Raw genomic sequence first — 27,809 nt, 5'->3', positions numbered from 1 at the left:
TTACATGCATTTTAATAAGAGTGATAGAATCCTGATATAATTTTTGTAATGTGTCCCAGGGAGTTAGCAAGGACTATGCCCCTGTAACATTACTGCCCAAGCAATTTTGCTTGAGATGTAAAATATTTCCTTCGTAGTTTTACCCAAGCAATTCTGCTTGTTTCCATGAAAAGTTCAGGCTTGAAAAAATAGGGCAAACCATTTATTCGCTCTGGCCGCTGCCTATTTTCAACTTTCCAAAGTAATTGTGCCCAATTTTCTACGTTGGCAGCTTGGAAATATGTTTTGTCTAAATTGCAACAAATGAATGATTCAATCCACAACATACATATTTTTTTAGGGGAATAGAGTACCGCAAAGCCCACCTATCAGTATGTTTTTGGGTTATTCAAGGATTTAATTTCTATCATAATTTACCAGATAACTATAAGAATATGTTTATTAGCAAACTAAATAAATTTGAGCATTTTAGGAACTTCAATCCTGAAGAAAGGATAGTTATTCCTCTTCCAATCCGGGAATATTTTACCTCTAATAATGCGCAGAAAGTAAGAGGAATATCCATTTTTCTATAATCTTCTCTTTACATTTCACAACAACATGAAGAACAATTACATGGGTGAAAGATCTATCTCAAACCTTTTCTTGGGGATCTTTGCAAAAAGCCATAATGCTTAATAGCTCTGCAACCTTGTGTATTGAGCATTGAGAAAACTCTCAGAAAATACTAAATTGTTGGTATCTGACTCCCTACAAACTTTCAAAAATGTTTCCATCCTCATCTTTCACTTGTTGAAGATGTAATGACTAAATTGATACCCTATATCATACCCTATAGAGCAGTAAAACCTTATTCAGCTTCTGAAATTTGATATCTTCCCTTATTGCGTCCCTTACAGGGAATCTAATTTCTCTCACACCAGCAATGGCTCTTTCCAAATAAATTTAGACTCATTTCCCTTAAACTACAGAATAATAGTAGCCAATATTTTAATAGCTGTGAGGCTTACCATAGCTAAATTATGGAAATCCACTAACGCCCCTAACCTTTCTGATGTTTTTTTGAGACTGAAGCAGTGGCGGCCTGTCCATTGGGGGCGCAGGGGCGCCGCCCCCCCCCCATCCCTGCGTCTGGCCCCCTAATCTTCATGCAGGGTGCAGGACGCATGGATTCCAATAGGGGATTTTTTATTTGAAGCACATGATTAGAGCCAGAGGCTCTAATAGGCTTCAAAAAAGGGTGGGATCAGGGCGTTGCGCCCTGAGCCCACCCAGTTGTATGACAATAGCAAATGAATATTCGCTATTATCACATTGATTCTCCTCCCAGCCAATCAGGAAGTGGGTCATGAGACCCCTTTCCTGATTGGCTGAAAAGAGAAGCGATTTTACTGGCCATTGGCCAGGAAGAGGGAGGAGATGTACGGCAGATACCGGATGAGACTCACAGCCACTTGGGGAAGGAGAAGGTAAGGATGATGGCTGTCTGGCTGGGCAGCCGTCTGTCTGTCCGTTCCGGGTGGAGGGGGGATGGTAGATTTGACTGCTGGCTGACATTTGGCCATTCCAGTCTTTGTAGTAGATCAGGATTTCTCACTATGGCATGATTCTTGACAGCTCAGCATAATCTATTTCACAGCCCAGCTAAATCTGTCCATTGGCTTGAAGCCTGTCTGTGATTTGCCTCTTCTATTCCATTTTAGGTTAGGTACAACTTTTCCACTGACAACTTTTCTGTAGCCCGTCACCAACCCTTTCATTTGCCATGATTAGAAGTTGGACTCTTGTGTAGCACATCCATGGTTGTGGTCGGTATGACTCACTGGACTTGCAGAGTGTGAGTTGATCTCCTGGCAGCAGTTGGGGAGTGGGCCTGAGAATATCGGCATAATTAACTTCCCTCAAATTCAACCGTTAACCATGACCGCTGCTTATCATAGCCTGTTAGCCATGTCTATTTTTAACACTGTTCATGATGTCTGTCACATTGGGACCATGGTAGATTCTAACTTGTGATTTCTGGTTGGTGACACACTTTTATGCAGCTTCTCTGAACTAATAGATGATCGCTGTGGTGCATTAGCCTAGTTAGTGAGCGGTCTAGACAGTGTGCTAATTGGTTTACCAACAGGTAGCATGTTTGCATCAATATATTAGGCTATATATGAATTAAAGAGTGTTTAGGTACAGAAAAGTTATCCAATTCCAATGTACAGTAAAGTCTAAAACTGGGCTAGGTTTTGTGCATTTTTTTTTTAATGTCTTGTAGTAGTTGGCTCATTTATACATGCTGAAGAATGCTAATCATGAAGTGTTTAAATCAAATCTTGTTTTAAAACCAGACAAACTACTGTTATGTTCTATAGCTTTAGGCCTCCTTGACATGGCTGTTTAGCTGCATCCACTGGATTCCAGTGGCAAGAATTAGCAGGGGGGGGGTGGTGGTTTTTCCGTCCCCCAAAATTATTATGCACCAGCCGCTACTGGGCTGAAGCCTCAATCTCACTATGAGCTGATGTTAGCGCACAAAAACGTCACCACTGCTAGATTCAATAAATTATGGCAAGTTTGGTTGCTACATCCTAGAGCTTCGTATGATCTGAAAGACTTTGATAGTCATTAACTATATTTATCCTATGCATATCCAGGTGCATCTCAAAAAATTAGAATATCAAAAAGTTATTTTATTTCAGTAATTCAATTCAAAAAGCATACAGCATAGTATGCACTCAATATATGGTCCGGGCTCCTTTTGCATGAATTATTGCATCACTGCGGCATGGCATGGAGGCGATCAGCGTGGGGCACTGCTGAGGTGTTATAGAAGCCCAGGTTTCTTTGATAGCGGCCTGAAGCTCACCTGCATTGTTGGGCCTGGTGTCTCTCATCTTCCTCTGTCAATACCCCACAGATTCTCTATGGGGTTTAGGTTAGGCGAGTTTGCCAGCCAATCAAGCACATATGTTATATTTTAGTTTTCTGAGATACTGAATTTTGGGTTTTCACTAGCTGTAAGCCATAATCATCAAAATTAAATGAAAGAAATGCTTTAAATATATCACTCTGTGTGTAACGCATCAATATAAAATATATGAGTTTCACTTTTTGAATTGAATTACTGAAATAAATTAACTTTTTGATGATATTCTAATTTTTTGAGATGCACCTGTATTGCCAAGGAGTGTTGAACTTTAAAGCGTAACTCCACTTTTGATTAGAAAAAAACATTCCCCTCTGGGTGATCTCTGTACATTACAAGGATTTTAACAAACTTTGTTGCAGATTCCTACCTTTTGTTATTCTGAAGAAATCATTGCTTGTTCCTCTGTGCCTCTATGCTGAGTGGGTCAAATGGGAGTGGATTCATAATTATCTATCAGCTGTGGCAGCTGCAGGTCTCTAATGAGGGAAGCTGCTGGGCCTGCATTCCTTTAGACGTGTTTCTATTGGGAGTATCTCATGAAAAATAATTTTTTTTGTTGCAGGGGATGCCATAAATCTGACTTGTATCATATGCAGACTTTTGGGAAAATTGGTGAGCCAATCACACAAGCAGGAAATTATGTTTCTGGGGTGTGGTCAGTACACATTATGTGTACAGAACAGCTCCAAGTAGCCATATTGCACTGCATTTTCGGAAAATTACAACAGCTGCAGACTGAAAAGGAAAGGTAATTTTTAATAACATTCAATTACAATATGATTTGTGTCGCAATTGTATACACTATATTGTTTTTTCTTTATTTGTTATTTTTTTCTCCCCACGAAAGTGGAGTTACCCTTAACCATAGCTTCCTACCTAACCTTCCCTTTATCCTTTCTATGCCCATGATTATGGTGAGCAATAATTCCTTGTTTACAGTTTGTTCCCATTGGGGTAAACAGGGAGGTCTAGCTATTTTTATCACCTTATCCAGGTTGTTAGTTAATCTATATTTGATACCTTACACATGTTTATCATATGTTATAAATTAGGGAATTGACCGATTATTGGCAAAGTCAATATATTTCGAGGGCCGATCTGCACTTTCCCCAATATATCGGAATGGGCCCCGGAGGTTACCGATATTTAGGGAAAGTGCTTGTACCGGAGTGATGCCTGCAGCTAGAGTAATCACCCCGGTACCGGCGTCCATAGCCGACGGTCGGCTGTCTTGTAATGACAACCGATGCTGCTGAGAAGTCACTCGGCTGTCATTACAAGGTGCGGGAGGGGACGCCCCCCCTCCTGCCGCCTTCCGTCCCACCGGGAGACCCGGGCATCCTACCTGCACGGCTGCCGAAGAGAAGACCCGATTAAAGCCGCATTCGGCTCTGATCGGGTCTCCATGTAAACTACCCGGACGTGATGTCATGACATCACTTCCGGGTACTCGGCGCACAATACAAAAAAAATTACAGCATTCAAAACTTGCATTTTGAATGCTTTTAGGAGCAGAGGAGGGGTTTGGAGGTCTTTTAGACCCCTAGATCCCTCCACAACAGTACCTGTAAAAAATAAATAAATAAAAAAAATTTTAAATGTCCGAAAATATCAGCAGATATTGGCCGATACCGATATGCGATGACCAAAATATTGGTATCGGCAATAAAAAAACTATATTGGTCGATCACTATTATAAATACCTATTTCAGTTTTCTTTGTTCATGGATTTTCCAGTAACTGTACATGCCATCATTCTTTAATTGATAACTCAATAAAAAATCTTTAAAGGAAAAAAAATAAAAATAGAGCAATACTAGCCATTTGTAATTGTATTCCGCTAACTGTAGCACCTACTACGATTGTACTGCAAGCCTCTGAAATGTATGTAACATCACGGGTAAACCGCTTTTGACTTTGCATATGTGTGACGGAATTTGCATTCTGCCTGGAGTATCCCTTTGACAATCCAATTGCAGGTTCCATTTTTCACCTGGGTGACATAGTAGGACCATGGCTCCTTTGATGTATATTTTCCAGCTGTGAAAGCATTGCCTGCAGGCAATCCATTCTCAGTGCTGTGTCTACCTCTATCCTATCACTGATGCAGAAGAAAAAGGTTTGCAGAGTTTCCGGGGTATGAAAAGAAAAATAGACATCTGTCTCTCAATAAACCGAATCTCTCTGTAGCCATCCCTAGAACTGCCAGGGGGCTCTGGCGTTGCTAGAAACCTGTTAGAGAATATCTTTATTTATCCTGAATCCTGACGAGCATCTCGCTCTTACCAGCCAGGTCGCTCGGGGCAGCTCTGTGCGCTGCACACGATTGGCTCAGAACTGGCAAGCTGCATGGACGAGGATGTCATTGATTATTGACTGTTGAGTGGCTGAGCTTTAGAGCTTGTTCTCTGTGTTCTGGCTATTATTTAAATGCAACCAGCTCAATAGCAATATGCAGAACCATTGATTTGGTGATCCGATGAACCATGTCCCCACTGCGAGGCATTGTGTTATAATGACACCTTCTGTCTTTTTTTCTTCCCAACATTTAATTTATGTTTGTCCATCAAAGATGATGCTAAAGTCATCTTTTTCTTAAAGTAAACCTTTCTATTTTGGCCATTACCAAGCCACAGGTTCACTTGAAGTAGATCCAAACACAATCACTAAATTGTTATACAAGCTTTAACATGTTAAACTAATCTCAAAAGCTAAATATTTTTTCTAGTTTACACCCTAAGGCCAGGTTCACACTTTTTTGCGAATTGGATGTGGGTTTCCCCGCATCCACATCCCATGTCAGGAGATTGTGACTGGCTCTCTATGGAGCCGGTTCACATATCTCTGGATCGGCTCCGGAGCGAATTGCACAGGAGTCCTGTGCGTCTTCTGGTCCATTTCAGGTCCGAATTTAGCCCAAAATTTGGACTGAAGTCGGACCTGAAATGGTGAACAGGGACACATGGGACCCTGCTGTGAGCAGCTCTGTGCGGCAGTGTGAACCCAGCCATGAGGTTCAGGCACTTCCTATTATGGGCTGGCAAAGCTTTATCACCCTTTTCCAACTTACTCCTGCATTGCCTCCCCGGTTTCTAACTACAAGCAGCCATGCCATCTGAGATTGCACAGACATGGTCCACAGTTGCCAGATTTTAGGCATCCTCTGCAACAAACATTTTTGGTGAGATAAACCAAAGGGTAATTACTTCTTAAGGGATGCAGACCCTGCTATGTCATCATTAGAACACTGCAAGTACATCATCTAATTAATAATGAAAAAGTCACTCCCATTCAGAGTCGCTCTTCAGACAAAAAACAACTTTTTCTTCAGAGCAGATACAGGTAGGTTAAAATCTCTGCATTGTATATTTATCACCCAGAAGGGTTTGCTTTTTTTCTCAACAAAAGTGGACTTACTCTACATTGCTGCTTTACACACTATCCACTTTCTTTTCACTCCTCTGCTGCTCGGTTCAGCGCTAACAGTGAAGAAAGGAAGCCCCATTCAGGCTTCAAGTTGCCACTGGGGAGCTTACACAGAGGTAGGGACTTTCTGCCCATAAAGATATGAGAGTACTGAGTGCCTAAGCAGCCAATCACCAGTCACCTGGACCGTCACTTGGGAGGAGGTGGCGTGTGTAACATGTTCCACTAAACCCAAAACTACTAAGAATCCCTGTTTGCTAGGCTGTTAGGTGAACCCATTGATTTGGCCAGCATTGGCCTATTGCAAAGGAAATAATAAAAAACTGGCAGAGAAAATCGATTTAACCTGAATAAATTTTCCTTGGATAGGCTAAAGCCCGTACACACGGGCCAAATGTCTGAAGATATCAGCCAATTCAATAAAAACCAGCCGACATTCGGCCCATGTGTATGCCAACGGGTCCAACAAAAGATGGCTGTTTGGCCGGCTTCTGTTGAACAAGCATGCCAGAAAGCCAGCAGCCGACCGGCTCCCAATCAGCATTCTCAGCCAATGGCGGGGGGCCGTCCCCCTCTCAGAACACATGAGCTCAGCGGGGGGAGATCGCTGTACTAATGTCACACTATTAGTACAGCGGCTCTTACTGGAGCTGTCAGGCTTTTTTCATTCAACCTGCTGGGTTGAACAAAAAAAAAAAAAACCTAGCAGTGTGTACTAGGCTTAAGCTAGGATTGAGGAGTGCCTTCAGATGTTCTTTTATGTCAGGACTCAGAGGAACTAAAGAGATTGTATAGTGAATTAGTACATATCCTCCACATTTTTATTATTGATATAATAATTAATATATGTTATTAATAATTGTTATTAATATTATGTAGTCTTCTAAAAGTTTCCTTTTTAAATTATTAACTTACGTAAATATACTGTATTTAAAGTATGCTGAAATAAGCCATTATTTACAAAAATACTCAAATGAATCCTTTATCAGAAAACTAGATTTGAGATTAAAAAAAACTTTGCGCTCAGTGCTGAACAAGTATTGGAAAGCAGCATTCTGTCATTTGAATACTAGACCAAATGCGTATAACAAGAAAAAAGTGTGCTATTCCTTTAATGTAAAACATCAATATAGAAATATTCCAAAGTGCCTTCAACAAACATATGTGCAATAAAAACGCAAAGTTATTCCAGAAATTTAAATATATCAAGTGCAATTGAATATTCACAAGATTATAGCGCTCCAATGAAATAAAGTGGAACATTGTCAATAAAAGTGCTGTTTTCCGGTGAGTTTTCATCCAGTTTCTGACTGCCAACTTTTTTGCCACGCCACCAAGTGCACACATTTCTTACCAGAAAATCTGACATCTATATTATAGGAGGCCAACAGTGCTTGTATAAGGAATTCAGGATGTGACAACTTGCCAAATCAGCACCACTCAGAGGGCCCAGTGGAGACAGCCATTTCCTCTGCTGCCATTTCCACTATTAAATTCTGGCATAACTTTGCACTTTATTGCACATATGTTTGTTGACTACACTTTGGAATATTGATGATTTATTTTAAACTAAATTTGATGATTTATTTTAAACCAAATTTGAGGTTTTTAGTTAGACGAAGCGTAGCAAATCAATTTGTTCTGCTGTGCTGTCATTTTAGCTAACTAGCAGAGCTCTGGAAATCCTTTGACATGTATAAAATGTTTATTGGTAAAACAATGATTCAATAAAGATAGCAAAACCCAAAATTTTATAAAAATAACTGAAATATAACTGACCCAATTTTAGTTTCCTTTAAGAGCCTATTTTAATGTAAACCTTATTTACTTTTCAACCTCTACATTCACAGGCAGCTGCAAAATGCGTCATAGAATTCTTAGTCAATCTTGACTCGGAGAGTAGTTTCCTTTGTTATTATAAGTAGATAAGAATGTTTGGGTCTGCTTATGTCACAACCCCACTCCTTCCTAATCGCTCTTTTTCATTCATCCAGAAATTGCTAAAGATCTATGTGGTGCTTTTCACTCTACGCCCTGCATTGAGGTTGAAATGCAAACAGCACGATCATGCAAAGTAAAGTCCTTACGCAGTAAGTACTCCGCCGTGTCCTGTTCATAATCGGCATCCTCAGGAAAATGGTCAATTTTCTTGCACATTCCTCGGAAGGCTCCTGCGGGAGAGAGATAACTAGTTACACAAAAGCAGAAACTGGGCCAAAATCACACTGGGACTTAAAATTCTCTCTTGAGAGATGAGGTGTCCTGCGAGGCATTAACGCAGACAAACACAAAGCAGAACTAATCTCCTGTTTAACCCTTCTATATTAACATTACTTCTTAATTTTATCTGGTTCAGACGTAGGACCAAAGACACTAGTTGGCCTTGTTTCTCATAATGTCACGGGGATTCTATTTTGTCCTACGGTATCCAATTAGATTTTAATATTCACTTTTCATTTAAAGAGGAACTCAACTCTTTAACCACTTGCTAACCGCCGCAAGTATATATACTGCGGAGGTTAGCCCCGTGCAGGCAAAGTGACGTACCAGTACGTCACTAGCCTGTGAGCCAATAGGGGGCGAGCGCGCGCCACCGGAGGCGCGCTCCCGCCCCCACTCGTTCACGGACACCTCCGCGCGAGTGACCGGCGGACCCGATGTCTGCCGGTCACTCGCGATCGTCAGTTACGTAGGGAGAAAGGCAGGCGACTAATGAAAACACAGCCGCCTGTCATTCTCCCCTGTGTAACAGCACAGATCATACGGTCCTGCTATGTAGGACCGTTGATCTCTGCTGTTACACACACACAGCCACATCCCTGCACAGTTAGAAACACGCCCCTAGGGACACACTTAACCCCTCCCTCTCCAATAAAGTTAACCCCTTCCCTGCCAGTGTAATTTTTACAATAACAGTGTATATGTATAGCACTGATTACTGTAGTAATGTCACTGGTACCCCCAAAAGTGTCAAAAATGTCAGTTAAGGGTCCGATCGCAGTCCTGCAAAAAAAAAAAACGCAGATCGCCGCCATTACTCGTTAAAAAAAAAAAACAACAAAAATTACAAAAATCTTTCCCGTAGTTAGTAAACGCAATAACTTTTGCGCAAACCAATCAAAATACGCTTTTTGCGATTTTTTTTTTTTTACCAAACATAGGTAGCAGAAAACAAATTGGCCAAAAATGTTAAAAAATTTTGATTTTTACAATTTTTTGGGGGGAATTTCATATAAAAAATGTGAAAAATATTATTTTTTTTAAATTTACACTCTTTTTTTGTTTATAGCGCATGATCAAAAAATCGCACAGGTGATCAAATACCGCCAAAAGAAAGCTCTGTTTGTGGGAAAAAAAGGACGTCAAATTAGTTTAGGTACAGCGTCGCACGACCACGCAATTGTCCGTTAAATTCACGCAGTGCCGAATCGCAAAATAGGGCCTGGTCAGGAAGGGGGTAAAATCTTCCGGGGCTTAAGTGGTTAAGTTGTGTACAAGAAAAAACACGAAAAGGGTAAAGCCCCGTACACACGTACCGATCGTCGGCATACAAATGTTCGTCTTTTCTCCCCGGGATGTCGGTGTCTGTTGAAAAGTGCAAAGACCGCACAAGGACAGCACAAGAATTTTGTCTGCAGACTTCAGCTGACTGCAGAAGTGATGTCATGTAATGGTTAACTTTCCCTGTGTTTTTAATTTTCTGAGCATGCCCAGTCTTGCAAATCTGCGGTCTGTCGGCCGAATTCTGTACTGACAGGCGAACAATCGTCCGTTCTGGTGTCCGCAGACAAAAATTTTCATGTTTGCACGAAAGACTTTTGTCCGCGGATTGTGCGCAGACATCTGTCGGAGGCACCATACTAACACGCGTACAATCGGCAGATCTTTCGTCCGCCGACGTTTGTATGCCGGCGATCGGTACGTGTGTACGGGCCTTAAGGGATTAGTTGCCAGTTTTGCCTGTTTTCTCCCCACAGTTGATCTTTTCTGACTCATTATGCCTTCTTTGAATGAGACTAGCAGTCAGAGGCAGGGGTGAATTAGATCTCACCCTGAAGATATACTGGTATGAGGTGGTAGGCCAGGAGTGCCTAGGTACATTCACATACAGTGCCTTGAAAAAATATTCATACCCCTTGAAATTTTCCACATTTTGCCATGTTACAGCCAAACAGCCAAAAACATAAATGTATTTTTTTGGGATATTATCTGATGGACCAACACAAAGTGGCACATAATTGTGAAGTGGAAGGAAAATGATAAATGGTTTTCAATTTTTTGTACAACTAAATATGTGAAAAGTGTGGCGTGCATTGGTATTCAGCACCTTTACTCTGATACCCCAACTAAAATCTAGTGGAAACAATTGCCTTCAGAAGTCACCTAATTAGTAAATAGAGTCCACCTGTGAGTAATCTAGTCTCAGTATAAATACAGCTGTTCTGTGAAGCCCTCAGAGCTTTGAGAACCTGTGAACAAAAAGCTTAATGAAGGCCAAGGAACACACCAGACAGGTTAGGGATAAAGTTGTAGAGAAGTTTAAAGCAGGGTTAGGTTATAAAAAAAATATCCCAAGCTTTGAACATCTCCCAGAGCACTGATCAATCCATCATCTGAAAATTAAAAGAGTATGGCACAACTGAAAACCTTCCTAGATATGGCTGTCCAACTAAACTGACAGGCCGGGCAAGGAGAACATTATTCAGAGAAGCAGCCAAGAGGCCCATGGTAACTCTGGGGGATCTGCAGAGATCCACAGCTCAGGTGGGAGAATCTGTCCACAGGACAACTATTAGTCTCCACAAATTTGGCCTTATGGAAGAGTGGCAAGAAGAAAGCCAAAGTTAAAAGAGAGCAGTAAGAAGTCCTGCGAGAAGCCATGTGGGGGACACAGCAAACATGTGGAAGAAGGTGTTCTGGTCAGATGGGACCAAAGTTCAAATTTTTGGCCTAAAAGCAAAAGGCTATGTGTAGAAGAAAACTAACACTGCACATCACCCTGGGGGTGGCAGCATCATGTTATGGGTATTGTTTTCTTCAGCAGGGACAGGGAAGCTGGTCAGAGTTATTGGGAAGATGGATGGAGCCAAATACAGGGCAATCTTAGAAGAAAACCTGCAAAAGTCTGCAAAAGACTTGAGACTGGGGCAAAAAGGTTCACCTTCCAGCAGGACTACGACCCTAAACACACAGCCAGAGCTACAATGGAATGGTTAAGAGCAAAACATATTCATGGGTTAAAATTGCCCAGTCAAAGTCCAGACCTAAATCCAATTGAGAATCTGTGGCAAAATTGCTCTTCGCAGACACTCTCTATCCAATCTGACAGAGCTTGAGTTGTTTTGCAGAGAAAAAGGGCAAAAATATCACTCTCTAGATGTGCTAAGCTGGTAGAGACATACCTAAAAAGACTTGCAGCTGTAATTGTCACTGGTGGCTCCTTTCACACTTCTGTCTTAATTATTTCCTTTTAAAAGTACAACTAATGCCGGCTGTATGATAATCTAAGCAACTACCAAATCTAGGTATTATGTGATAACACATGTCTCATAAAGTAAACCAAAAAATGTCCCATATCTTCCCTGTGTACATCCTCCTTCATTTGTATCTCACAAGCTCCCTCTCCCAGGTCCAACAGATCAGTGGGAGGGTTTTAGCAACCTGGCAGTGCTGTCAATCCAAAAAGCAGTGCACAGGACTAGATGTGGCCAACTGTTGGATGACAAGGTACAGGTTTGGGAATTAGCGGTGACGATGCTGAGAGCCACGCCCCCTGCACTCTTCATCTCTTCATCCCACTGTAGTGCAAGCAGGAACACCCTACATGGGAATGACAACTCTGCTCTTAATTCAGGAGCAGTGCAGCATTGTTGTCACACTGTCATAGAAAACTCTATAAGGTGGGCATTAGAGTTATTTGTGGGGACTAAGAAAAAACTGTAAGTGTAGATGCACTTATTACTAAAGCAGACCTTCACCCTCCCCAGCCATTCTCCATTATCTCATGCATAGGCCCCCCCCTTACTCAAAATTGCTGTTTCAATGTCCTTTAAAACTAACTTCCCGCACTGCCTAGGTTCTTGCCTAAGTGAGAATGATGTGTCAATTGTCCACAGCTTTAAAGAAAGCCCCTGAGTGTGTTACTGTGCATGTGCCATAGTGCGTCATCAGGAGGCTGGATGACTCTTCCTGAATGATGATCCGCTCAACCTTTTGTTACTATTAAAAAATATTCATATTTATTCAGAAACCACAGTGTACAAAGGCAGATAAGATTAGTTGATGAGTTTCAGCCTACAAGGCCTTAGTCATAACCAGTGGGGGCTGGTCAATAGGGGGCGCAGGGGTGCCACCCCCCAAGGCTAGCCACCGTAACATCAGCATAAAAAAAAATTGTACCTTTAATGGCAGCGGGGCGCCGGACACACTGCTGGCTATGGGAGGGGTGGGGGTTTTGGCATCATGTGCCTCTTTCCTTGTGAGCCCATTGGCGGCCTTTTATAGTGTATAGCGATGCGCCCCGAACACTCCCACTCACGAATGCTGTCCTGTGATTGGTCGTAGTGGCAGTGCTTGGGCGTCACATGTCACTCTGTCTGCTTCCCGCCGCCTGAGCCTCACCCCAGACAACTTTGTCTCTCTCAGTCTCATCTCTGCTACTGCTAGACTGCTACACAGGACACTGAGGACGGGTCGGACGGACCGATTGGACTCGGAGGACAGGGCAGCACTACCAGGGCAGCCAGCCAGGACAGCAAGAGAGCGGGAGGGAGCCCTCAGCCCAGTCGATCCCCAGAGTTCTGCGAACACAAAAGGTGAGTGGAACTTGTTGGCAACCCCCCATCACCAGCTTTCCAGGGAAGGGAGGGAATGGATCATGTAATGGCCCATATTGGAAGGATTTAGCAGGAGTTTGTTACCACTCCTGCTAAATCCTTCCATTATGGGCCATTACATGACTATGAGCTTTCTAGACTGTTATCAATTAGCATTGTAATCCCCATGAACTACAAAACACTTCCCCCTGTTATGAAGAAGATAAGGAGCAACCCCCAACTGAAAATCAGAATTTTTTTCACCATCTAACTGAGCACCAAAGTATTATTACATCCCCCCCCAACTGAACACAAAGTTTTATTCCGCCCCCCAACTGAGCACAAAGTTTTATTCCGCCCCCCAACTGAGCACAAAGTTTTATTTCGCCCCCCAACTGAGCACAAAGTTTTATTCCGCCCCCCAACTGAGCATCGGAATTTTTTTCCACCACCTAACTGAGCACCACCCCCAGGCCTTACCTCCACTCACAGATTTTAATGACACCATTTTCTTTTGTAAATGAGGTCCTATTAATTGGATGCATTTAAAATGTATGTGATTTTACCTTTTACATTCTCTTTAAATGCCTCCAAAAAGTAAAAGAGGAAACCTGATTTAGAAGGAGTTCTACTTTTTTTGTTTTGGGTAACAAAACAAAAAAAGATTGTGATGTTATCTCTCACAGACCAACAATAAATCAGTACTGTTAGTGCATGCGTGACTGCTATACAAACTTGTATAAAGTACTCAAAACCCATACTTGCGTAAAAGTACAAGTGCTCGATCAAAAAGTGACTTGAGTAGAAGTGGAAGTGCTCTATCAAAAAGTGACTTAAATAGAAGTACTAAAGTATTCAACATTTTTTGTACTTAAGTATTGCAAGTAGTTTTTTTTTAAATTTTGCTACTCAAGTACTGAAAGTAAAAGTACCAGTAGTTTTTAAAAAAAATTTGCTACTTAAGTACTGAAAGTAAAAGTAAAAGTACTGTGTTATGTAGTTATTAAAGAAAGAAGTCAAAAGTTTGAACATCATATTGTTTTTTATTATTTCAAATGATTAACCTAAAGGATAATCACAATTCCTTTGGCTGTAACTTTTTGTAAACAAAAACAGATAAAGTATGTCCCTCCCTTTCCCCTTTAAAGCATCCCTCCTTCTCTTTCCTGCATGTTTTTTTTTTTCTCCACAGCTTATTGTTGCGCAAAATCATATATAAACCAATGTGATATACAACAATATATTCCAATAATGAAATAAATGCATCTCATATCGGGATGTGGCACTCATATCTAGGAACACAGCGGGAGCACACCCCCAATAATGAAATAAAGGAAGAGTGTATGAAATCAAAGTCAATAAAAAGTCCATATATACAGTATAATGCCATAATACCATATATATGTGACAAAACAAGATGAATATATTTTCAAAGGTGCAGGAATCAAACAGGTGCTATTCCAAATAATAGGTGGACTCCCACCACCTTGTGGATTTCCCACTTACCCGGCGGATAAAGGTAAGTGCAAAATAATATCCAAATAGACTCTTCCAGTGAAACAAAACTGCAAAACCTGTGCTCTCAACTTCCAGTGAAAAAAGCAAAATCAGCCTCTTACCAGAAAAAAGGTCTATGTACGCTTGTGACTCTCCTTGGTTGGGGGAGGTTCTCTTTCCCCTTAACAGCAGATATGTAGACCATTTTATTTATACATACAGTAGCATTTATTTCGTATGCACTGATTTACACATGACATTATACACATTTTTTTGAACTTCATGAAACCTGCCATCTACTGTTCTGGCAGTGGTAATTTTTATAATAGTAACGAGTAACTATGCAGCACAAAAAAAAAGTATCGAAGTAGAAGTATTGAAATCATCGAAAAAATGTAGTGAAGTAAAAGTGGAAGTAGGAGAAAAAAATTATACTCCAGGAAAGTACAGATACCGCCTTTCCGTACTTAAGTACAGTAGTGAAGTAGTTCTACTTAGTTACTATACATCTCTGCTGCTATAGCTGTAAACATCTGATGCGGTGGCATACAAAAGGTTATCTACAAGGCAAAAATTAACAAAAATATCCTGGCTTTATGTTATCTCTCATTTGTTATAATAGCTTAACCGCCTGCAGTAGAGTATGGGCACATTTGAGAACAAAGTATAAGCTGCAGTTTACACTTCCTGTGGGTCCAGGAAAAAATATCCTCTTTTTTTGCTTTATTACAATAGTTTTGCAGTGATGCTGTAGCTTTTACAATGCATGTATTATTGGAGAAGGGGAATGATTAATCCAGTGGAATACTCCAGCATCATCATGTGCTTGGGTACCTTCCATTGTGTGTGAAGGGAGAGATAGAGGAAAATCAATTCAGTGCTGGAGGGAAGGACAAATGTAATGAACCGGGCAGAGTTCTGAAGTGCCCACATTTTTGATGTGTTTAGTGGGATGGTTTTTCTTCCTCATTCCTCCTATTTGTATGTTGTGTACAACCCCATCAGCAACTATGTCCAATCTCACTGGTATCATCTGAACAAAAGATAACAGCCTGTTCTCAAAATACGACATGCTGTACCGCATTTGGGTCATCTGGACCAAGCTAAACATTATCCAATACAAATGAAGAATGAAATGGCAACACATCATATACTTTCAAACAGCTCTTCTTAGGGTATGGCTGCAGATACCATACGTTGTTGCTCAAGACCAGAGCCAGAACCTACACAAGGAAACTTAAACAGGAGCCTAAGGCTTAGTGGATGTCCAGGAAGCCAAGCTACAACCTTCATGCTCCTCCATTAACCACTTAAGCCCCGGAAGATTTTACCCCCTTCCTGACCAGGGTTTTTTTTTTGCGATTCGGCACTGCGTGACTTTAACGGACAATTGCGCGGTCGTACGACGCTGTACCTAAACAAATTTGACGTCCTTTTTTCCCCACAAATAGAGCTTTCTTTAGGTGGTATTTGATCACCTGTGCGATTTTTTGATCATGCGCTATAATCAAAAAAAGAGCGACAATTTTGCAAAAATAACAATATTTTTCAAAATTTTTTATATGAAATCCCCCCCCCCCCCAAAAAAAATGTAAAAATCTAAATTTTTTAACATTTTTGGCCAATTTGTTTTCTGCTACATATGCTTGGTAAAAAAAATCACAATAAGCATATTTTGATTGGTTTGCGCAAAAGTTATTGCATTTACCAACTAAGGGAAAGATTTTTGTCATTTTTGTTGTTGTTTTTTTTAACGAGTAATGGCGGCGATCTGCGATTTTTTTTTTGCGGGACTGCGACATTGCGGCGGACAGATCGGACCCTTGACTGACATTTTTGACACTTGTGGGGGTACCAGTGACATTACTACAGTAATCAGTGCTATAAATATGCACTGTTACTGTAAAAATACACTGGCAGGGAAGGGGTTAACTTTCTTGGGGAAGGAGGGGTTAAGTATGTCCCTAGGGGCGTGTTTCTAACTGTGATTGGACATGGCTACTTGTGTAAGAACAGAGATCAACGGTCCTACATAGTAGAACCGTGTGATCTCCATTTTTACACAGGGGAGAAGGACAGGCGGCTTTGTTTACATTAGCCGCCTGCCTTTTTCCCTTCACGGCGAACGATTGCGAGGTCACACGCACTGACTTGTTAGGGAACGAGCCGGGGCTGGCGCGCGCCTCTGCGGGCGCGCGATCGCCTGCTATTGGCTCACAAGCTAGTGACAGGCTAGTGACGTACCCATACGTCACTTTGCCTGGCCGGGGCTGACCCGTTAAACTATAGGGCTAAAGGAATTGGTCAAAACGGAACATCTGCCTTTCTCTTTACTAGGAGGATGTACAGATCCCACACAGTAGTAAACAATAATGTCATGAATGGATTCCATTCATGACTCTTGTTTACTATGTGTCATGTGATCTCACAGCAATCACGAGGTATCTGGGCACCTCACAGTGGTCCGATGCTGAGTACCGCATCAGGGGAGGTGTGCAGTGCACACAGAGCAAACTTCCTCTCTGAGTACACAGCCTCTCCCCTTTCCCCAAATCCCCACTCTCAGCACAAATCCCCCCCCCCCACATCCCTCCTAACACAAATCTCCCCCCACCCCAACAAATTTCCCCTACTAGCACAAATCCCACAGAAAAAAATTTTCCCCTCCTAGCACAATTCCCCTCCACCATATCACCTCTTCTAGAACAACCCCCAAATCCCCCCTCCTAGCAAAAATACTCTTCTCCCATCCCCCCTCCAAACACAAATTCCCCTAAAATATCACTCCTAGCACCCCCCCCCCCTCAAATTTTTCTTCCTACAACAATTCTTATGCCCTGCTGTCCCCAAAATTCCTCCTCCCTACACAAAGCCCCTCCATTTATCTCCTTGGGTTGCCCCCCCCCCACCTCACATGGTACCACAGTGCCCAGGGCAGCTGTCCTTCCTGTCCACCACTTGTCACATCCCTGCTGTTGACTTAAAGAAATTTTTTAAATCGAGTTTCTCTGTGTCCCCTGTGCTGATGCATTTTCTAGCGAGGGTTATTAGAACTAAATGTCTGGCACAAGTTTTTATCAAGTACCCAAATATGCCTGGCCTTTACACAAAGCTGCTGCATTCATAGAAGCCGTACTACAGCTTATATGAATAAAGCACAATCTATGTATGGTGGTGGTGGGGGGGGGGGGGGGGGGGTGGGGCTATCAATCATCCATCTGTCCTCCATTCATAGATCACTTTCTCTTCATAGAAGCTGTAGTAAGGCTTCTATGAATCGTGGAGCTTGGCAGAAAGTCGGGCAAGCGCCCCCCTCCCCCCGAACTATAATAGGCCACATGCCCACAACATGGGGGGGGGGAGCTTTGAGCCCCCCTAAATCACCTTGTTCCCATGTTGATAGGGACAGGGCCTCTTCCCCACAACCATGGCCACTGGTTGTAGGGGTGTAGAGGTGATTTAACAGGATCTAGAAGCCACCTTAAAGAAGAGGGGCCCCAGACCCCCCCCCAACACATAGTACCCCTATTCATTCATCAAAACAAAAGTTAATAAAAACACAATAATGGTAATAACACAATTTAGGGTTAAGAGTAGAGAATAAGGCATAGGATGACATTTGGCATCCAGATCAGCATAAACAGTAGCAAGGCCACATCAAGTGCAGCAGTGAGCAGTAGTAAAGTTTATTTTATGGAGTGCTGGAACTATATTGCAAGAGCATGTTTATGGCAGTTATACTGGTCATCCTAGATTAACTGGGTGTGCACTATCCAAAAGAAAAGAAGGATGGTAGCAGAGGGGGCAGGGAAATAAAGGGGGCTTGCAGAATAATAATTACGAGAGGGGCAGACCTTTGAGATGTTCTTCTGATGGCTATCAGTGGGGCCCTTTAAGAGCGTTGGTGCATGTTATGACAGTCCCAGTTAACCTGCATGCAGTATAGGTACAGTATAGGTATGGAATAGTCTCTGCACAGGTGTAAGGTATAGGTAAAGGATCAGTATAATGCGGTATAGGGTTAGGTGCAGTCTAGGTTTGAAATAAGTGCAGTATAGAGTGCAGTATGGTTTGGGTACACTTGGTTCTAGGTTGCTCTCAGTGACTCAGTCCCTGCTAGCAGTAGCAGCAATCTGCAAAGGCCCTCTCACCAGTTCCCCGGGATGCTGTGGTGACCACTTGCTGTAGAAGTGGGGGCCCCCTCTGTCTCTCCCCAAATGCCTCCTGTGATCAGTGGTGGGAAGCAGAGAGTGAGTGAATGTTCCAGTCTCCCTGGGGCAGCGGTGCAGGTGCTTTGATGTGGGTGGCACCGTTGGTGACACTTGCCTGCTGAAGGGGCCCTGCGTGGCTCCGAAAAAGTTGCTGTACTCTGTGACCATGTGAATAAAGCTTAGGACCCTTTTTGAGGAATCCGTGCTGATACAATTTCTTTATTCTGATTGTCTACGGTTTCCAGCCGGTGGTCATTACAGCACCAAGCATTACTACAGCCATTTTCATAAATGCGTGCGTGGGGAATATTGCATTTGGACTTGTAGTGTAAGGAGTCTATTCATCCCTATATATGACTGGCATCTCATACTACAAGTCCCAGGATTCTCATCGTTCTGTATAGAAGTCTATGGGCTTGCTTAACTTTAGCTCTCCCACTGCTGGCCAGAGGAGAATGGTGCAGCATATTATCAGTATCTCAGTAGAGGGAGAGAAGAATAAATGGCTCCTTCTCCATATTGCTGTAGCCCAGCACCTGGCTACATTCAAAAGACAGATATTTTTTTTTTTTTTACGTTAAAGACACCCTGTTGATTTGCCCATGCAGAGCAAAGTGACAGTGTCTCAGCAAAGAGCCCACCTTCCCTGACCCCTGTATATGCTTAACAGTGCTCCCTTTCTGCACCTCCCTTTTCTACAACCAGCTACAATCTCCAGTACTTCTGGGCACGAAGGAGCATGTGATCTCCTCCCCTGTGACATTGTCAGGGTTTACCAGCCAATCAGTAGACGAGAGCACTGTCACATTATTGATAAGAAGACAACACCACTACCCCAGGATGCCAACTCCAGTCATTTCAGCACTTTTACAGTAAGTTTCACAGGATCAGAGGAAGGGCATGCATGGGCTAGGGGACAGTGTTTCTTTAATGCGTTCCCAATTGCCCGCTGCAGTTTTACTGCAGGAGGCTGGCTCTACTGCACGAACCGAAGTAGCTCTACGTCGGTTGCACGCAGGGTGCTGGGGGCCGAACACGCGCCGCCACCGGCGCGCTCCAGCCCCCACTAGGCAGCGGGGATGCCGATGCATGGGACCAGCAGCACCGATTGCCGCCCGCCACCCGCCCGTCACTCTCCGCTGAGAGAGAAGGATGGTCAGCTATTGTAAACACAGCTGACCTTTCTTCTATGTGAAATGATCACAGAGCGCCTGTGATCCTGCTATATAAGATCACAGGTCTCTATGATCATTTCACAGGCCCCCCCCCTCACAGTTAGTAAACACTCCCCTAGGCTCACACTTAACCCTTTGTTCACCCCTGGTGTTAACCCCTTCCCTGCCAATGTCATTATTACAGTAACAGTGCATATTTTTAGCACTGATTACGGTAGTAATGTCACTGGTCCCCCAAAAGTGTAAAAAATGTCAATTAAGGGTCTGATCTGTCTGCCGCAATGTTGCAGTCCCGCAAAAATCGCAGATCTCCACCATTACTAGTAAAAACAAATAAATAAATAAAAATGACATAAATCTTTCCCCTAGTTTGTAGATGCTATAACCTTTGCGCAAACCAAACAAAATACACTTTTCGCGATTTTTTTTTTTATACCAAAAATATGTGACAGAATACAAATTGGCCTATAATGATGAAAAAATTATAAATAATTTTTTTTTTTTTGGGAATGTTATATAGCAGAATGTGAAAAATATTGTTTTTTTTCAGAAATGTCGCTCTTTTTTTGTTTATAGCGCAAAAAATAAAAATCGCACAGGTGATCAAATACCACCGAGCGACAGCTCTGTTTGTGGGAAAAAAAGGACATCAATTCTTTTTCGGTACAGCCTTCGCACAACAACGCAATTGTCTGTTAAAATAACGCAGTGCCGAATCGCTAAAAATGGCCTGGTCATTAAGGGGGCAAATCCTTACGGTCCAGTAGTGGTTAAGGGATACATTCTTTTTTAGTAACATGTTACAGTACACCCATATTCAGGGTGTAACATGTTACTAAAGCACCTGCTCGCACCCCGCCACAATCTCCCACTGTGACAGAGGGCGGGGGATTCTCTCCCCACACTTGCTGGCACAATTTAAAAATGGGCAGATGTGCAGGGATCCGTTCATATAGTCGCAACATTAATTCACAGAGTTCTGTGAATTCATGAACTACAAGCAACGTCTTCCACTGCAGCAGATGGCTTGCAGTTCTCAATGAACTGTGAAGGCACTGATGAGCACCCTTGTAGTTCTTTGATTCTTCCTGGACTTCAGTAACTGCCTGCCCATATGGAGATACAGGCAGATACAGCTATACAAAAGTGACTGCAGGAAGCTCCTAGGAAAAATAAAATGCCAAATGCACATTTTTTTTACCTGCAAAAAATTGTACATTTATTCGTTTTTTTTTTTTTAATGTGAATTGTCTCTTAAAGGAAAATATTTATAACATTTCACACTGGAGCATCTTAAAGCGGAGTTCCGGGCACAGAATCGTTTTTTTTATATTAATGTCCCCCAAACAGTGACCCTTACACCACTATATATCCGCTAATCCTGTTTCTTAGACTGGAATAATCTTTTTGCAAGTATGAAATCTTACTTTATAAAATTTTGGACGAGCGCCGCCATCTTTCTTGTGGATCGCCGAGTCCATTGTGGGGAAAGGTCTTCCCTTCTTCCTCATTCGAGTGGGCGTAGGCCTGTGAGTCGAGCGCAAAATCTCGCGCATGCCCAGTACTATGCGATCGGCATAGTACTGGTTTCCGTCCGGCAATGTTAGAGGAAATCGCGCGATAAGAGCGGCCGGCCGCCTACGTCACTGCACAGTGCATCTTGGGAGCGCCGAGTAAGAGCTCCCAGGACGCATTGCGGGACCGGAAGTGACGGGGAGAGCCGCGGCTCTGGAGGGAGGAAGTCGATGGAAAGGTGAGTATATAATGCTCTCTAAACAGGTAAGGGGAAAAAAAAAAAAACGGGAATATTCAATTCAGGCCCAGCAAAGGGTAAGGAAGACCATGCAGTGAATTATACAAAAACGATTCTGTGCCCGGAACTCCGCTTTAAAACTGCTATTTGCTTAGCCCCATAACCTACTCCCTGTGCCATGTACCCCAATACACATAGTACCGTCTCCAGTCGTAATTTTGTTTCAAAAACTAAGTTTGTTTTATCCCGTACCTCCTCCCAGTATCTACATAACTTGGGGCACCTCCAAAGCATATGAATGAAATCCCCAACTGCAGCACCATATCTAGGACAGGATGCATCCGGTCGTCTCCCAAATGAGAACAATCTTTTTGGCGTATAATATGCTCTATGGACGATGTAAAACTTTGTACATTTTTGTGCCGCTGAGAGCCATAATGTTTCTATTGAGTGGTGATGAAGAAAAAGGTGCGCGAACCAATATGAAATGTAAAAGCAGCACTGTGATAAATATAAAATGAAAAAAATGTGTAACGAAGTTACAAAAGTGCGCTAATATGTGAACAAGAGAACAAATATGTTCATAGATAAAAATCAATTGAAGTGTCCATAAATGGAAAATACAAAATCAACAATTGGAAATAAAGTCTTTTTCATCCAGAGAAAAGTGTTCCCAAGGTGATGAGTGCAGAAAAACCAACTGAAGAATAATGGGTGATGTGAAATGGATGAATTAGCCTCTTACCAAAGGGTAATCCATTAACGGAGCTTCCCAGTTATGGGGGTCTAGAGGCTTCCAGAGATGGGGATGCCAATACGAAGACCTGCTCATAACTGGGAAGCTCCATTGATCCATCCATCCATCCCACTTGAGATTCCATCTTATCTGGCTGATCTGTTGGATTCCCTGGTACCACAGTACATGCTTCATCCTCTCTCAGTTGTGGTAAGAGTCCATTAACATCACTGGGTGTCATCACAAGAATGTATTTTTGTTTAAAGTCACGTTAATGGATTACCCTTTGGTAAGAGGCTAATTCATCCATTTCACATCACCCATTATTCTTCAGTTGGTTTTTCTGCACTCATCACCTTGGGAACACTTTTCTCTGGATGAAAAAGACTTTATTTCCAATTGTTGATTTTGTATTTTCCATTTATGGACACTTTAATTGATTTTTATCTATGAACATTTTTGTTTTCTTGTTCACATATTAGCGCGCTTTTGTAACTTCGTTACACATTTTTTTCAATGTTTCTATTGAGGTTATTATGCCTTCCTATTGTACATCTTTCAATTTCCCCACATCCTCCTCCCATTTTGCTCTGCTAGTCAACTGAAGGTGTTTTTCCAGTACTTTTATATGTATATTTTGATATAGCTTCAAAACAGCCGATAAGGATATAGCCTCTATCAAATTTTTCAATACAGGGATTTTATTCCATTTTAATCTTCCTTCCTTAAATTGTGTGGTCAATGCATGCCTTGATTGTAAATAGTAAAACCTTTGGATTGAGAGTAACTTGATTTGAGAGCGTTTTGCAAGACAAGCAACATTTTTAAATAAATTTTGACTTAATAAACGAGCGATGTCTTGATATACAAGAAGCTTCACGTTACAACAGAGTATAAAAGAGAAAAGGGGTGCCTCTAAGTGTAGCAATATGGTTACATTTAATGAAGGTATAACATTTAGCAATTCACATGGTTGATGTTTAAAACAGGCACATCTAAGGATGCAGGCATTCGGGGTAAAGCTGTCCACATAGACCATCTTCCTCACCACCATCAATGTCATCTCTTCCATGCTGTGCTCCACAAGTGCTTCAAGCCTTGCTTTCAGATCGCTCTACTGAAGGGTAGTCTTCCTGGTCACAACTGCAGACTGACATTGGTGAGAGCCGGCGGTGCGGAGCATGGTCTATGTGGACAGCTTTACCTCGGATGCCTGCATACTTAGATGTGCCTCTTTTAATCATCAATCATGTGAGTTGCAACATAAATGTTGAACCTTCATTAAATGTAACCATATTGCTACACTTAGAGGCACCTCTCTTCTCTTTTATACACTGTAGCTCCTGCTGGGTTTTGCTTCTAATCCCTTTGTGGAGGCTGCCATTTGTAGATGGATATTTTATGGTTACACAACCTATCACATTGCTATAATCTTTTTATATGTATTATAAACTGACGGATTTATGAATAAATGGTTGAGGAACAAATCAGCTGAATTTCCATTATTTCTTATGGGGAAATTTGCTTTAATATATGAGTGCTTTGCATTACAAGCATGTTTCTGGCACAAATTATGCTCGCAATCCAAGGTTTCTCTGTACATATAAAACTCTCAATTTAAAAGCCCGAATTCCTCTCTCAGTTCCTGGAATGTCTTCAAAATCCCTGCTTTATATATTTGCGATAGTCCTAATACTCTGAACACTTCTGATACTGAACTGCAAACAAAAATAATGAACTACGAGAGCGCTCACCAGTGCCCTCACAGTTCATTGGGGACTACAAGCCATCAGGCCGTAATGACCAACAGTACTTGTAGTTCATTCAGTAATGACACGCTGGGTGGGCGGAGCCCAGCATGGCTACGCTGTTTTTAAATTGTGACAGCAGGTGCAGGGAGAAGATCGCTGTCATAGGGATGGGGGATCAGGGGAGAGAAGGCAGGAGCTCTAACATGTTACATGTTGCACCCTAAATATGGGTGGAACATGTAACATGTTTCAAAGGTCAACTTATCCTTTAAAGGAGGCAATATTAGGCATGGAATTTTTACATGATGATTTTTTATTTTTAAATATAGTTGCATCCTAAGGGTTAGCATCCAGTTGAGGTTTGGGGTCACTTTGCCTTTACTCTTACTTACATTGACAGCCAATGTACCATGCACTGAAATGATGAGCAGACAGTACAAATGTGTCTGTTCTGCCAATATCCTTTTGACTTCCCTCTTTCAGAAGTGGAGAGGAAATATTCCTGCCCTGACAAAGGAAGACTCGGGTAAATGTTCAGAATTATATCTTCCTCGTATTATCTCAGTCGGGGACAGGTTCATATAATTAAGCTTCTACGTCTATTATACACCAAAAAACTATCCACCATTTATCCATCTATTGGTGCAACAAGTCATAGGTGTGGAACCAAGGTGTGGAACCAGAGGCGTAACTAGAACCTTCAGGGCGCCGGTGCAAGAAACCATGAAGGGCCCCCCGGATCCCTGGCCGGGGCCCTTTCCTTCAAGCCTGGGGCTCTTCTCACTGATCCTTTGCTCTCATTGCGGGGCCCTTTCACAAATTCTGCAGTGGGCCCCCTTCCTACCATCTTGAGGCCTCCTCATGGTGGTGGAATGCCAGGGCCCAGACGCAAGTGTGACCTTTGCGATCCTGGAGGTTCACCCACTGGTGTCAGTAGTTTTTATTTTTTGGTATTTTAATTGTATTTGTTATCATTTTATTTTATTTTTTACAATGCGACTGACTATGACTCTGTCCATTCTGAAAAGGAAGGAGCTGGTAAATTACATATTTACCGACCCCTTCCTGGTTCTCTGTGACACCTCCCCTGCAGCAGCCGGCAGGAGAGTGAAGGGAGCACAGTGGGGGGGGGGGGGGGAGACCAGGGGAGCACACAGGGGCCCGGAGACAGCAGAACACAAGTGAACTGGATCGGAGTGGCGGGGGCAGCATACAGAGGAACCAATCTCCTCCATTTTCCCCCTGCAGCTACAGAAGGAAAAAGGAGGACAGTGATTTCTCTATATGCTGCCCCCGCCGCCCCTCCTATGCAGGTGAACAGGGAAGCCGCACAGGCCCCCTGGTGCATGGGGCCCGGTTGCAATGGCAACCCCTGTAGTTACGCCCCTGTGTGGAACCAAGCATGCAATGTAGACATGTCCTCAGCTCCAGACCCGCTGGAAGGAGGTGGTAGATACCATAAATGCAGTTTATGACATTGGAAGTAGACCCATTAAATCTTCCTTTGGGAATAACAGATAATATCAAGGCTAGCCACCACCTAAAATGATTTATTTTTGATATGGCCTTCTATGTTAGACTAGAGATCTTGCGAAAATTGAAAGTTACTATTCCACCTACAGTATACACATGGCAGGTCATTTTTTAACAGGGTTCTACTCCTCTATAAACTTACCTACTCCAGCCAAAAGTTGCCCTAAAAAATTGATAAACTATGGGGAAACTGGACTGATGTGGGGGACTGGCAATTTTAGACTATCTTGATGTACAGTACATAGCTCCTGTAGAGGCTGTCAAGCCTTTTGTTAGGGATATCTCCACAAGTATTCACTGTAGTATACAGTGCACCTGGAAAGTATTCACAGTGCTTCACCTTTTCCACATTTTGTTATGTTGCAGCCTTATTCCAAAATAGATTAAATTAATTATTTTCCTAAAAATTCTACAAACAATACCCCATGATGACAACGTAAAAGAAGTTTGTTTGAAATTTTTGCAAATTTATTAAAAATAAAAAACAAAAAAAAAATCACATGTACTTAAGTATTCACAGCTTTTGCCATGACACTCAAAATCGAGCTCAGGTGCATCCTGTTTCCACCGACCATCCTTGAGATGTTTCTACAACTTGATTGGAGTCCACTGGTGGTAAATTCAGTTGATTGGACATGATTTAGAAAGGCTCACACCTGTCTATATAAGGTCCCACAGTTAAAAGTGCATGTCAGAGCTCAAACCAAGCCATGAAGTCTAAACAACTGTCTGTAGGCCCCCGAGACAGGATTGTATCAAGGCACGGATCTGGGGAAGGATTGAAGGTCCCACAGTGGCCTCCAACATCCGTAAATGAAAGGAGTTTGGAACCACGAGGACTCTTCCTAGAGTGGGCCGCCTGGCCAAACTGAGGGATCAGGGGAGAAGGGCCTTGGGCAGGGAGGTGACAAAGAACTTAATGGTCACTATGACAGAGCTCCAGCATTTCTCTGTGGAGAGAGGAGAACCTTCCAGAAGGACAACCATCTCTGCAGCACTCCACCAATCAGGCCTGTATGGTAAAGTGGCCAGACGAAAGCCACTCCTCAGTAAAAGTCACATGACAGCCCGCTCTGAGTTTGCCAAAAGGCACCTGAAGGACTCTGAGACCATGAGAAAGAAAATTCTCTGGTCTGATGAAACAAAGATTAAACTATTTGACCTGAATGGCAAGCGCCATGTCTGGAGGAAACCAGGCACAGTTCATCACCTGGCCAATACCATCCCTACAGTGAAGCATTGTGGTGGCAGCAGCATCATGCTGTGGGTAAGGTTTTCATCAGCAGGAACAGGGAGACTAGTCAGGATTGAGGGAAAGATGAATGCAGAAATGTACAGAGACATCCTTGATGAAAACCTGCTCCAGAGCGCTCTGCACCTCAGACTGGGGGAAAGGTTCATCTTCCAACAGGACAACAATCCTAAGCACACAACCAAGATAAGAAAGGAGTGGCTACCGGAGAACTCTGTGAATGTCCTTGAGTGGCCCAGCCAGAGCCCAGACTTGAACCCGAAAAAATATCTCTGGAGAGATCTTAAAATGGCTGTGCACTGACGCTCCCCGTCCAACCCGATGGAGCTTAAGAGGTCCTGCAAAGAAGAATGGGAGAAACTGCCCAAAAAAAAGGTGTGCCAAGCTTGTAGCATCATACTCAAAAAGACTTGAGGCTGTAATCGGTGCCAAAGGTGCTTCAACAAAGTATTGAGCAAAGGTTGTGAATACTTACAGTATGTTCATGGGATTTTTTTTTTTTTGTGATGTTTTTTATTTTTAATCTGTAAATATTTCAAACAAACGTCTCTCACATTGTCATTATGGGGCATTGTTTGTAAAATTTTGAGGAAACTAATGAATAAGCAGAGTTGTATAAAGTACTGGAAACCCATACTTGAGTAAAAGTACAAGTGCTCGATCAAAAAGTGACTTGAGTAGAAGTGGAAGTGCTCGATCAAAAAATGACTTGAGAAGAAGTACTAAAGTATTCAACA

The 27,809-nt window shown here is 42.4% G+C and overlaps 1 protein-coding gene across 2 annotated transcripts in view; it reads right to left on the bottom strand.

The window, feature by feature from the left end:
* Positions 1-27,809, bottom strand: part of CACNG3 (calcium voltage-gated channel auxiliary subunit gamma 3) — a 483,472-nt gene that overhangs the window by 325,821 nt on the left and 129,842 nt on the right. For both annotated transcript variants that reach the window (XR_014225405.1, XM_082261079.1), the window contains exon 2: positions 8,437-8,520. Coding sequence is in view for 1 of the 2 variants with exons in the window: in XM_082261079.1 (XP_082117205.1) it covers positions 8,437-8,520 (84 nt within the window). In the remaining variant the exon portion in view is untranslated. The remainder of the gene's footprint in view (positions 1-8,436; positions 8,521-27,809) is intronic.

The sequence above is a fragment of the Pelophylax lessonae genome (assembly GCF_965119305.1).
Source record: "Pelophylax lessonae genome assembly, chromosome: 6".
NCBI lineage: Eukaryota > Metazoa > Chordata > Amphibia > Anura > Ranidae > Pelophylax > Pelophylax lessonae.
This window is presented reverse-complemented; position numbering and strand designations above follow the sequence as displayed.